The 14,379-nt window shown below is 22.4% G+C and overlaps 2 protein-coding genes across 2 annotated transcripts; one reads left to right on the forward strand and one right to left on the reverse strand.

Moving 5' to 3' along the window:
- The first annotated feature begins 464 nt into the window (after positions 1-464).
- Positions 465-1,641, forward strand: LOC128960201 (uncharacterized). Its single transcript, XM_054306272.1, has 4 exons — positions 465-712; positions 815-1,009; positions 1,113-1,274; positions 1,367-1,641. Exons 1-4 carry the CDS (start codon positions 481-483, stop codon positions 1,639-1,641), a joined length of 864 nt encoding a protein of 287 aa, XP_054162247.1. The 5' UTR covers positions 465-480.
- A 761-nt stretch (positions 1,642-2,402) lies between these two features.
- LOC128960202 (DBH-like monooxygenase protein 1) lies at positions 2,403-9,551 on the reverse strand. Its single transcript, XM_054306273.1, has 8 exons — positions 9,465-9,551; positions 5,726-6,044; positions 5,519-5,673; positions 5,376-5,433; positions 5,100-5,290; positions 4,893-5,038; positions 4,607-4,812; positions 2,403-2,410 (listed from the first exon to the last, which is right to left on the reverse strand). Exons 1-8 carry the CDS (start codon positions 9,549-9,551, stop codon positions 2,403-2,405), a joined length of 1,170 nt encoding a protein of 389 aa, XP_054162248.1.
- Between the last annotated feature and the right edge of the window lie 4,828 nt (positions 9,552-14,379).

A 14,379-nucleotide genomic window follows, 5' to 3' on the forward strand; every position in this document is an offset into this window, starting at 1 on the left:
TTAATTAATATAACCACACCTCATTTAAAAATCTAAACGTTATTATTTAATTAATGCTATATATATATACCTGTATTAACACATAATATTGAGAAATATAATTTAATATGATATTATATTAATAATTATTTCATTTACGTTATGCAATAAAATTAATAACAATAACAACTACATTCTGATTCAACACTAATAATTCAAATGACAAAATAATATAAACATTAGTGATTTGAATATTAACTTAATTTTAATTGTTTTTTAAAAATAATCATTGTATTTCATTTATTTATTTATTCATTATATTTATTTTTGTTAAAATGTGTTAATCTAACCGACATATCTAATAAACATACAATTCTATGCATAATTAAAGTATTATAGAAATTGCGTGAATGTTAGAATGATACTGAAATTAATTAACTAAAATTTTATTTTCGCAAAAATAATTATTTAAAGTTGATAATACACTAAAAAATAACAATAATGACCAACAAAAATATTGTTTTAATTTTTATAATATTTATTGTCGCACTGGTTTGCGATTTCAGTGTTGGCGATCACATCAAATTCAAAGCCACTCAAACATCAACAATACCTATGAATTTTGAATTGAGTTGCGATTATAAACTGAAAAAAGGCAAAGAATTTTTCAGTTCACTCAGTATTATGAAAGACTATCAAGTTTTCTATCATTACGACAACAAAACCATTTCGAGTAAGTGTTACAAAAAAAAACACATTGTATTTCAATAATATAGTAAAAACATAATAATAATGATAACAAAATTAAATGTTTTCAATTATGGTAATTGTTTAGATCCAAAATTTTCTAAAGTTATTGGCATACATTCAATAATAGAAAAAGGACCTGGACATTTGGACATTCATAACGCTAATCACTCGACTTCTGGATCCTATCAGTGCGTTGTTTACTTTAACGGTGGATATTATATGCGTAAATTAAATATCACTGTTAAGCCGACGCACAGTCATCACACACCACACTTGACCGGTAAAAATAGTCATTTTAGCCAAAAAATATAAATTATAAAAATTACAAAATTAATAACAAAATATATTATTATTATTTTATAACATTTTTGTTGCAATTTCAGTACCCTTTCACTTTCAAGTAACTCCCCATACATTTCGTATTAATACAAGTGTTAGCATATATTGTGAATCAAAACTACAATCGGGCAAACATTTAGGACTCATACGGTTGGCACTCATTAAAGATAGAAAAATATTTGCTACTATTGATCAAAATGGATTCAGTTAGTTTTAAGCATTTATAATTTTATTTAAAAAATTATTATTATTTAATATTTTAATTTATTACATTATATTATATTTTTTTAAAATTAAGGATCGCAAGCAAGGATTGGAGGAATAAGTAATTTGACCTGGATTAACAGTAAAATTCAACCACCATTGATGCATGTTAAAATTAATAATACTACCAAATTAACATCAGGCAACTATTTATGTCAGATTACATTTCAAAATCTGACTACTGGTCAAACTTATTTAGCTAACTCAACGTATCAATATCTCTACAATACATGCAATACTATATCACTTTCAATGGGTGTCATATTAATATCAATTGCTATCTTTTTGTACAATCAATTTAATAATTAAATAATTTGGATGTTTATTATATTTGATATAAACTTATATACTTTAATAACAATAATATTATTCAATTAAATAAATTAATCAATAGTATAAATATATAAATATTCAATTATCAGTATTTTTTAAATTATTAAAAATTTGAAATTTGTACGCTCTATACCCTCGAGTAGTATTAAATTTTTGTTGAAAATAAGTTTTTGTATTTTCATTGTATAGTAATTTTCCTGATGAGTACACAATTCGTTTATTATAATTAATATCAATATAATCGTATTGACACCAATATAGCCCGGATGTTATGTCACTGCTATTAATGATTTGAATTTTTAAACATTTATTAATTTTGTAGTTTTTAAATCTGATAACTGCACCAATTTGCTCATCTAATTGAGTGACGTTATAAATAAAATCAGTTTAAATTAAATATTTTCATAAATTCATTAAATACAATAAAAATTCAGTTTAAAACAATACTATATTATTTGAATAATGAAATTTATACTTTGATGATTATTAATTTTTAGTGAAACAAACAGTGATGTATCTTTATAAATATTAATGTATTTAAGTTTAGTGTAATTAGTTTTTCTTGATCTACAATATAGTTCAATAGTACTGCCATTTGTATATTCATGAATATTATTTGTACCAATAAATGTTTTTATTTGCCAATTGGGTTTATATACCCAATATGTATGTATACCCAATTATATTATATGTGTTACTTTAATATATTATATATTTAAAAATATTTTAAAAGTTATTTATTTACCTGTTTTATTGCAACATAAATTGTTTATTAAGAAAACATTTAATATTATAAGTTTATATCAAATATAAATTAAGATAAAAATAAAAAAAATGTGTATAACACACATTAAAAATTTATTGTAACTATTTTAATTTTTTTTAAGATTACTAAATACTAGTTTGTCCCGCAAATCATGTATAGCTGTGTAATTCTTTTACTAATTTTAAAATATTCATCATAAATAATTTGAATGGCTTCCTAATTTGTTTTATACATCAAAATACTTAACCTAATGTAACAAAAATACAGTACCAATAGACATTAATTTGTCTAAACTAAAGAAATTTTTAAATATATTTAAATAATTTTAATAAAAATTGGAAATTTAATCTTTTTTTGCGAAAAAAATTTGCATTTGAAAAAATATTACAAAAAGTTAGCCTCCCGGTGCCATATGAGTCATACAAACATTAAAAATTTCCCATAGAAATAACATTGCTTTGATAAAATTTAAAAATTTCAATAAAAATTTAAAATTCTATCATTGTTGAGAAAAATTTTTGCATTTGAAAAAATTTTACAAAAAGTTAGCACAGGTATCTATCCTCCCGGTGCCCTGTGAGTCATACAATATAGCAAAATGTAATTACACAGCGCCTGCCTACCTGTCCCTAAAACCTACCTGAGCTGTTATTATCCATAGAAATTCCCATAGAAATAACATTACTTTAAATAAAAACCTAAAATATAACAATACATTTTTAGATTTGAATTAAAATATGGTTGTTGATGATATGTGCACGCATACAAACAGAACTATTATCTTAAAGTGTTATCTTGATAATAATGGTATTTGAAAAGTAAATATATTAGACAATAATTAATTGTATTATATTTTATTTATTCACATTTCAAACAATTAAATTGTTATATTTAGTCATTTTTTATTAAATCTAAAATTAAAAGTAATAATTATTTAATATTATATTTTAATAAAGAATTAAACTTAATAATGTATAACTTCAATATTTTAAAATATAATATCATATTTATATAATATTATTAATAAAATATTAAACAGTAAATAAACAAATAGAAAAATAGGTTATTTACAATTTGTTAAAATCAATAAATTATAGAAATTTAATATTAGCTCAACAATTAAAATACAATAATTTCAGGGTTAAGCAAGGTTTTGGATTTTAGGGGGGGGGGGAGCGGGGTAAAATTTACAAAATTCTCGAAAAATCTTGGGGGGGGGGGGTATTGGGTGGGGTAAGATATTTATTGCATTTTTAAACGGCAATTTTTTCAAAAATCCAAAATCAAGGGGGGAGGGGTCAAGAGAAAATTCCCTAACATTCCCTTAAATCCCCGAATATTCCCATGTAAATTAGATAAAGTTCACACAAGTTCCAGTATAAATTCCCAGGAAAATAGGTAAAATTTCTAAAAAATACAAAATAAAAATAAAAAATTAAAAAAAACTTAAAAATTAATAAAAAACTTAAATTTTAACAAAAAAATTTTAAAAATTAATAAAAACTTAAATTTTAACAAAAAAAATAATAATGTATTTAATACTTTAAAATAGTTGATAAAAGCATTAATGATAGACTAAGTTTTTTATTATTTTAGTAATTTTTAACTTTTAAAATAAATAATTTTTTAAATAATACTTTATGTTTATAGTTTATAGATATATATATTTATTTTTAATGTTATTTTTATATAAATACTGACTGAATACTAATTATAAAATTGAATTTTTTTTTTAAATTTTTTAGTTAAAATTTGAAAAAATATTAATAAAATCCTTGTAATATAAGTATTTATTGTTTTATTAACTTCTTAAACTATCTTAAACTTATATTTAAATTGAATTATTGTTACTCTTTTCAACAAATAGGTAATTTTTAATTTTTTAGTTTAATATTTTAATTAAAATTATTTTATTTTTAGATGAGTATTAACGTTATTTTAACTTTTTTACTTATTTTTAATTCATAATTAGATTCGTATAAATTTAAATAAACATAAAAACACATACTAAAATAGTTTTAATTAAAATTAAAATTTTTAAAAACTTCAAAAAAATTTCTTCAAAACGGTCATTTCTCCTCGTTTTTGAGCGACAATTTTTCCCATTTGGTCAAAAAGTCTGGGGGGTAAAATCCCAAAATCTCGATCCTAGGGGGGGGGGTATTTTGGCCTTACCAAATCTATCAGGATAATTAATATATGCCAAATGACTTGACTCAGTTTTTTGCGGAATAATATCGCATCGGATTCTTTTAGGGGACAATCGTAACAACTGTTGGATGTCATCCCTGTAATAGATTTTTCTACGCAAATGATCCTCAAGTCGTGTATTATTTAGATAAATAGGTCGTCGTATGATTGGCTCCGGGCTATTCCAGTATCTAAATATTATATGAATAATATAAAAATCTAATTTTAAACCCGTTTTCATGCAATATTAATTAATTAATAATATTATTACCCTGATAGTTCATTGATGTCGGCTATATCTAGTATAGTTTGTTCATCATTCATACTTGAACAAATATTTGATGTCACATTGATTTTTGGATAATAATAAATGTATGCATAACACATATCTCCATAATTATGATCAAATTTACCTGTCTAACAAATTTGATTAATTTATAAATTTTATTTTATAATCAACATATAATTGATGACAAACCAGTGTAACTCTGGTTTCATTATCCAAATCATTGTTAAATAGACATTCAACTGATAGCGTATCGTTTTCCTTGAACTGGACTCTATGTATGGGTTTATAGTATTTATTAGTCGATTCATTATAATGATCGACATATAAGATAACATCCAATTCATTATTATCGTGAAAGTGTCTAATTTTAATTTTAGTGCCTAACTTGTGATTATTAAGTTATATATTTTATTTTTTTAAATTAATGTATAATTCATTTATATAATAATATTTAATAAATAATACCCGATGTGTGTACGTGTGGCTGTACTCCCATAATAGTCAAACCTTTTTCAGGAATTTTCTTTAAAAAACAATTATTAACAAACACTAACTTAAAAATTAATTGGAAATAAAATTAATTGAAATCTAATGTAATCGATAAAAACCTGATTAAAACATTTAGAGCTACAATGACCCACATTTAGAAAATTGGTTGTTTTTGGTGGTATGAGTACACCAAAAATTGATGGATGCACCCCAACTATTATATGATCTAGCTCATTATTGATTGTATTAATATTTGTATGATATGCTCGCAAACCTTATAGTTATATAAATAAAAATTTAGATTATTTTTAATTTTAAAAACTAACTATTTGTACCCATAGTTTTTTCACTATTATCTCTATCGTTATCCAATCGTTGAACAAAATATATAAAATATTTAGAGTCTTCAGCACCGATAGTCAGACCACTATTATCCCTAAATTCTAGTCCATTACACAAATCCTTATTATTAATATTAATCATGAATTTTGTTAAACAGGGTTTCAATTCTTTGGGAAGACTGATAAAGTCTGAACAATCAAACTCTCCCTGAGCTGTATATGAGTCTAATAGTGGACTTCTGTGGTGACCACATGAATACAGAATCATATTCAGTGAACTATCATAATCTCCAATACCTTTAAACTATTAACAAAATTATATTTATAAAAAATAATATAAGTATTGCAATGTTATCAAATGTTATAATTTAATTATCATTAAGTGCATGTGTCTAATAACAATTTATTTCAATAGTATTGTATACTTAGAGATGGGCAAATAGAAAATTTCTAGAAAATTTCTCAAGAATAAATTTCTATAGAAATTTAAATTGTTATACTATGGGATCCCCATATCTAAGTTATTAGCTATTATAATAATTTATTAATAAGACATAATATACTATTAAATAATATACTACACTATAATGGATACCTATATATAAAATACTTATAATTATTTAATAATAATCAATTTTGTTATAACATTTAATTATATGTATATCATAGTTTAAAATAATTAAATAAATAAATTTTTTACTTTAATTAATAACTAAAATACTAATAATAATATTTAATTATTAATTATTAATTATTAATTATAAAAAACAATGTATTGATACAAGTTAACAAATATCGAGATAACAAAATTAACAAAAATAACATAGGGATAGAAATTCTTTTAGAAACTTTCTAGAAATTTCTCTATTATTTTATAAATTTCTCATTTTGCCAACACTATGTATACTGTTTAACAATTAGCAATATAGTAATTAACGTCACAACTATGTTCACAATATAATTAGTTGCTATACTGTATTTTATTTAATGATAAGACATGAATCGTACGATAATTACATAATATATTATAAAATAATATGATATTATTTGTCATTATATTATTGATTAGATATATTATTAAATATTTTGATAGTAATAATGTATAAAAATGTAACAATATAGCAATAATATTTGTTTTACAAATATTATTAATTATATAATATTTTTAATTCACTGTATTTTATTTTATAATGTTAGCTGCTTTAAATAATTTTTACCTTGATAATATGGTTTTTTGTTATTAAGTCAAATTTTACAAATTTACATGATATTAATGTTGCATTTGATTTAAACTGTTTTTTAAATATTTAAATCAAATAAATAACTAGTAAAAATCATAATAGAATTTAATTAAAATTAATAATGTAACAAACATTCATAATAATATCAGTATGATTTAGTCCTGTTATAGCACCTGGATCTTTTGAACATTTTTGATTAGTTTGAACAATTTTTAATGAAAATAAAAATATATATAACCCAATTATATAAATATTAAACATTATAATTTTTATGCTAAATTTTGAATTATTATAAATATATACAACTTAATATCAAATATGGTATATCGACACATTATACTTAAATAGTTTTTTGTATTAAATTTAATTAATTAAAGTAATTTTAATATTATACAGATTTTACATATTAAAACTACAACTCAGATTAAATTTTTAAAAATATTTACATAATGTGTATAAAGGAAATGAAAAACCACTCATTTAATGGGTAAAGAAATACAATTTCTTAAATTTAGTGCAATAATGTAAATGAATTATTTAAATGATTCCGAAAATATTAATATTATACTATTTTAAGTAACAGAATATGTATTATTTGTTTGTTTGTAAATTTAAATACATTTTCAATCTAAATAACATGAGTCACAATGATTATGAAAATTTAAACATAGTTTGGTATTATATTTTTTTAAAATGTTAATCATTAACACTGTTAGTAATTACTATTCAATATAATTTAACTGATAATTTAGAGTATTTTTATGATGGTTCATTTGTTTCAAACTAAACAGATACAGTAAAAACTATTATTTATTTATAAACTTATCAATTCATAGCAAAAACTTCTATTTATAACTATATGTCTATAAATAATTTTATCGGAAATTGTTATTAAAATACAAGTGATATAACATTAGACATCAAATCGGAAACTGATTACATAATACAGTAAATCACAACAACAATACTATATAAGGCTTGTGTTTATGTTTATTAGTATTTTAAGATTTTTTCCAACTTATTGTTATATGGACTTAAATAACTAAGTTTTCAATATTATTATTATTAGTATTATTATTAACAATAATAGAAATTCTGGGAATTCATTATCACTTTTTTAAGCATTTTTTTCTATTACAATAAACCTGTTATTACATATTTTGGTTGTAAACTACATATGATATAACAGTTTAGATGTTATATAACAACAATAGATATTGTGTATCAATAGTTCATTATCCAGTCGTTCATTAGCTACACACCAGTCCACATACTAGGGGTTTCCCAATAGTCTACTTATTTAAGTGGTATGCCTTCACAATGACCTTGGCTATTTAAGTGATCATATGTAGGCATGTCCATGGCACTAATAGAAAGTGGATTGTACACAAAATTAGCCAAATACAAAATATATAATTTGGCAAAAAATAGATCTACCATAACTATATCGAGCACCAATTGTAGGTTAGTCTAATCTAATCAGTATAATGATAAAAATGTACATTGCACCATTATTAGTCAATGCATGGTGTACTACGTAGTGGCATACGTAGCACCACATGGGTATGACTTGTCGGTAGTATTGCACTGTTAGGTAGCAATTTGTCTAACATATCTGATTCATTGTTATTGATTTTACTACTATACCCGATATGATAAACCAGTCACGCAAGCATTTACAACATGTATTAAATAGTAAATAACTATATAGTGATTACTAAATATACGATAGTAAATATACAGTACAGTATAATACAGTATATATCAGTGATATAATATCAGCATTCAATAAGTCTATCTTATATTAAAATTTGATGACGTTTAAATTGATTACATTAAAATATTTAATATATAAAATAGCGCTAAAAAATATGAAAGACTCATTCAATTCAATTTATTTATATATAACATATGAGAGATATTTCATACATTGACCGAAACAATACTAACTAAAAACATAACAAACATCTTTTGAATTGAAACAACAATAATACATAAAAGTTTTTTAATTAATTTGTTTACCTTTGAGTGTGTAACACATGTACCGGTGTTTACTTTTTTTCAAAGTAAAGGTATAGTTTTCAATCAACTAAAATCAAAAGTTTATTTCTGCCAATTTGTGAAACAATTTTTTACTCAGAATTCAAACATATTTTTAAATTTAATTTGAAGTACAGTGTTTCCTAACACTAAACTATCAAAAAATAAAGTATTAAATTATTATTATTATATTTATATTTATCATTTGGTAATAACATATTATCACTACAGTAAAGAAACAATTATCACTTAAAATAATTGTTGATATTTTCATAAGTAATAAACAAAACAAAAGTTTTAGTAAACTTTTGTTAACTATTTTCTATCTAACTGTACTTTCTATCAGTTAGTTTATACAAATAAAATTAATATTATCTCAATATTTGATATTTGGGTTGATATCACCCGATCGGCCACATGTGCACCACTGTAATGGTCAATACCCCAGAAATTGATCCAACATTTCTGTCTGATGACTTATACCGGCGATTAGCGGCTAATGTTTTACAAACACCTGAAGCTATAGACATGCCTTACATTACATTACAGACACCTAACGTCACGACACAGCAGTCGTCAGTACATCCATTGAGTATCATAACAACAGCCACAAGTTATAGTGATTTGTTAGATCTCTCTCAACGTTCAACAGGACAGCAAACACCAGTAATCACAAGTAATCAGTTCCCAACCCTATCGACTCTATCGACCCCATCAGGAGTTTCATCGACTTTTCCATACGTAACGTCGCAAAACATAAGAGGAGCACCTTTAGCTCACTTTACTTCCTATACTCCTACGACACCAGATGTATTGCAGACAATGTTCAGAACCCCAAGTTTAGAGTCAATGACATACGGGAGAGGAACGGGAGGTGTCGTAAGAAAAACAAGCACTGCCAGCTCGACATATACTCCATCAGCCAGTGCCACACAATCGGCCTCAACTCCGGCCTCTTTTAGCTCAGACAGTATCGACAGTATTATTGAGATCAAACCCGAAACGCCATATCAATCACCATTTCCAGCGGAAAGGCGACACAGTTTGTATGGAATTAACTCATATACAGCACAATCATCTCCATCTACCAGTGCTTTGTACTTCACTCCATCCGAATCTTGTCCGCCAAGATTTTGCTACATGAATACCGGATCAGTGGTCTCAAGCACAGTGACCACCAGCTCAATGGGTATCAGCACAATGACCACAAGTAGTACACAATCACCAACACTATTATCATCGAGTTATATGCCATCCGGAGTCATACAATCACTACAAGACACATATAATACACACTCACAGCCGCCTCCAAGTTATGCATTGACTTCTAGAGGCTCGACGGCGACCGCCAGTACCTCATTTGATGGTCTGTCCAGTGTTGAAGAGTTGGATAGATTTCTCAATGAAAGAAAATATCTGGAATTCCGACATAAGAATAATATGGCGTCGAAAAAGTTTCGGACAACAAAACGGTCGAAACAAAAACAAATGGACGAACAGATTAAGTATTACATCGACGACAACAAGAAATGTATTGAAACTATTGCCAGAATGGAAAAGGAGATCGAGTTTTGTAAACAAATTTTGTTCAAAAATTTCCGCAAAAGTGATTCACAACAGAAATAATAAATTTATGATTTGACTTTTGAAGACAATTATTACCAATTGATTTGATCTCTATTTTAATATTTGTTATTATTTTTATTTTAAATTTATAGTATTTATTGGCAAAGACATAATAATTTACTAATTCATCATAATATATATAATAATAGATAATCATTTTTTATTACTAATATATTAGTTTAAATTCTTTAAATTTAGACTATAAGTATGCTTTAAAAGCATTTTTTAATACATAGTTTTATTTTATATGTTTGAATTTTATTATTGTTTAAATTAAATAAATTATATTCTTTAAAAAAATTATTTAATGAACCTTTTATTTAAAATTATAAGATACGTAACATTTTTAAATATTATATTTATCGCTAGATATATCAATAGTAATTATTAACTGAATATTATATTTTGAATTATTTATTATAAAATTAATAAGTTATAAGTTATAATAAATTTATAAGTAATCAAATTTAGTTAATTAAATAATGAATCATTGACCTTTTTTATAATATTAAATTATTAGGTTATATTGTTTCTATATTTACATAGAATAGTTCGTTAAAATAATTAATTTTCTTTTTTTAATTATCAATATCTAACAAAACAAATATTAAAAGTTACGGCATATGATAAGTTATGGTGCAATTATAATATATAAAGTAAATGCTTAATTCAAAATGGCTTTTTTGAAATATAGGATATCTATCTATTATTTATTGGTTTATTACTTCGTAATTATTCATCGTAACTGTAAATTATCATTTAATTTTGATACATAATGTCAAGCAATATTACATTTCTCAACAATAACATACAAATTATTATTTAATTTAGTTATAACATTTTAGTATTATTTATATTGAAAGGTAAATCATAAATTGTATGTAATAAAGTGTAAGATCATATTTAAGTTTAACTTATTTATCAAATAATATTTTTACATTTTTAAAGTTTACAGCAAACTTAAAGTTGTTTCAGTGTTTTTGAGTAATTAAATAAAAAAATACTGAATGAATAATTTGCAAGATTTAGTTGAATGAATTGAAAATATTAATAGTTTTAAACTTATAAGAAATAATATTGAATTTACAATAAATCTTAATAATAAATATAGAGATTAAAAATAAGATTAATTAATAGTTTGTTTATCAAATACTGGATTTCTTCGTAAAGGCCGAAATCATAGTATTAAAAATTAATAAAGTATTTTAATAATTAATATTTTTATATAAAGTAACATCTTTTGTATTACAATAGGATAGTAAATATAAATTTAGATTATAATTTTGTAATATTTAATAAAATTTTTAATGTATTTGTAAATATAACGTGTTATCTACAATTTATTAGTTGCAATCTAATTAACTAATTATCGCCCACACAGTTTCTCTTATTGATATTTTAGTAATATATAAATTATATAACCAATAGAATGTTTATTTTTTATTTTATAAATTACAACATAACTTAAATCTAATTTAATTTACAAAATAATTTCGACATCAAAATTCTAATTAAAATACATTATAATAAATTAACAATTATTTAAGCAAATTAAACTATTGGTTTTAGTTTATTATGATTTAATAAATGAAAACTTTAAAAAATAATCTATATGATTTCATAAAATACAGGTAATTTGCAGCGCACTGATTGGTTAAAGTATAGTTAAAAATTATAGGCAATTTGATAAACCTATTGCAATGAAATTGGGTAAAACCTATCGTACTATAGATAATAATATAACAATAAATGGACAACCCTATTTTAGTTATATAGTATATAGCATACAATATATATATATAAACAATTATATTTTATTTTTAGTACACTTTATTATTTTTTTAATTCTAATAATTTAAACAAATTATTTGCTATTTTGTTACAGTGTTTTCTATTAAACTTTATTTACTGTAAAAAGTAAAGTAAAACAAGATATAAAAAAATTAACTAATATATTATTTATCATATTTACAATAATATATAGTTAAAAACACTTGAAAATTTGTAAACTTACTTTAGTTTTTAGATTAATGAAAGTTAGAAAATAAATTATTTTATGTTAATTTTTTTTAATTAATCACAAAAATATAAATATTTAGTTTTTGTTAAAGGGTTGGCCCTTAAATATGTCGACAGTATTTGAAAGGTAATAAATTCATAAAAAGTAATATATTTGTTGTTATTATTAATTTAAGTGAAATATTTAAGTTATTTTCAAATTTAAAGTAGTTATATATTGTTATTTAAAAATTAAAATTATATTTATAAAAAATAATAGTTATCATTTTTAATATAACAATTATTATATTTATATTTTGTAATTTAATTGAATTTACAAATATTATAAATTTTGAAAATAAAATTTAAAGCATGATGAGCTAGATAATAATAAATATTAAATTGCATATACAAACATATAAATTGGATTATTTAACAATAAAATTAAATTACCGTGTTACTTTAATAGATTGACTTTTCAAAAATATTTTAATCTTATTTAATTCAATAATAAATAGTAAAATAGTAGTTTTGTGCAAATTTCAAATCATAAAAAGGGGAAAAACTTATAGTTTTGCTGTTAATCTGTCTGCCGATTAGTTCAATATTTGTTAATTAATTTTAAAATTATTTTTTATATTCTACTAATTCCGTTGATTAATAAAACAAATTGCATTTTGTATTATATATTTAATAAATAATATGATTTAACAATTAATATCTAAAATTCTAGTCTCATAATAAATAAAATCAAAATTTGTATACTAAATCGGATACTTATTATAAGTTATGAACATATTTCACAGTTTTTAATCATACATTATGTATATGTCTTCTCCGGAATCTATTTGTCCAATGCTTACGATGAGAGACAACAGGAAAAAAGTGATTCAAAAATTAATGAGAATATGGATCGTATGTATTCAACATTTCATTTATTAATAACAATTTACTTAATAAAACTCATTTTATTTAATTTTTATATGAATCCCACAAAATCAGAATCTGACTGAAGAACAACTGGTTGACAGTATTGACATCAATTTTGGTGGTCAATGTATATACAATGAGACACTTAAATCAATAATTTACAACAATTTAATATAACTAATTGTATATTTTAAATAATATTAATTTTGTAAGTAAACAATTATTGATCAAATAATAAAATTATTTTTTATAATTATATTGTATAATAAATATAAATAGTTAAACATTATCCCTTAATTTATATTGTATTTTACCTATTCCTTAGTTTCTAAAATTTTTATTCATGTAATACCATCTATAGAAAAATAATTTAATTGTTTATTATTAGTAGATTATATTATTCAACAAAAAAAACTAAAATAAAATATTTTCTCTATTTTCTGAAAAATTCTTTCTTAAATAAAATGCCAAAATATATATTTGAGAATTTATTATAAAATACTGAATATGTTTAATATAAAATAAAAACATTTTTAAAATATTATTATTTATTAAATTTTAATATAAAAAATATTTAATTACATGTTATGTATAATTAAAAATGTTATAATACAAAAATGTTTAGAAATTAATTAGTCAATATATATATTGTTTTTAATTAAAATATTAACCTGACAATTGTTCAATTTTAATATTTATAATTATATGCTTTTATACTTTTTCAATTTATAAAATAAACTTGTGATACTATGATAATATTTTTATGATAAATATTTTTGTTATAAAAAAATAATTTATTTATAA

Source organism: Oppia nitens, unplaced genomic scaffold (assembly GCF_028296485.1).
Source record: "Oppia nitens isolate AA-2021 unplaced genomic scaffold, nextdenovo-longstitch-racon4-pilon3 scaffold4_pilon_pilon_pilon, whole genome shotgun sequence".
NCBI classification, from domain to species: domain Eukaryota; kingdom Metazoa; phylum Arthropoda; class Arachnida; order Sarcoptiformes; family Oppiidae; genus Oppia; species Oppia nitens.

Coding starts and splice junctions, on each gene's coding strand:
- LOC128960201 (XM_054306272.1), top strand. CDS start 481: ATGACCAACAAAAATATTGTTTTAATTTTTATAATATTTATTGTCGCA. Junction 713..814: donor CGACAACAAAACCATTTCGA/GTAAGTGTTACA, acceptor GTAATTGTTTAG/ATCCAAAATTTTCTAAAGTT. Junction 1,010..1,112: donor TCACACACCACACTTGACCG/GTAAAAATAGTC, acceptor TTGCAATTTCAG/TACCCTTTCACTTTCAAGTA.
- LOC128960202 (XM_054306273.1), bottom strand. CDS start 9,551: ATGTCTATAGCTTCAGGTGTTTGTAAAACATTAGCCGCTAATCGCCGG. Junction 5,674..5,725: donor AAAAACTATGGGTACAAATA/GTTAGTTTTTAA, acceptor TATAACTATAAG/GTTTGCGAGCATATCATACA. Junction 4,813..4,892: donor GACATCAATGAACTATCAGG/GTAATAATATTA, acceptor TATAATATTTAG/ATACTGGAATAGCCCGGAGC.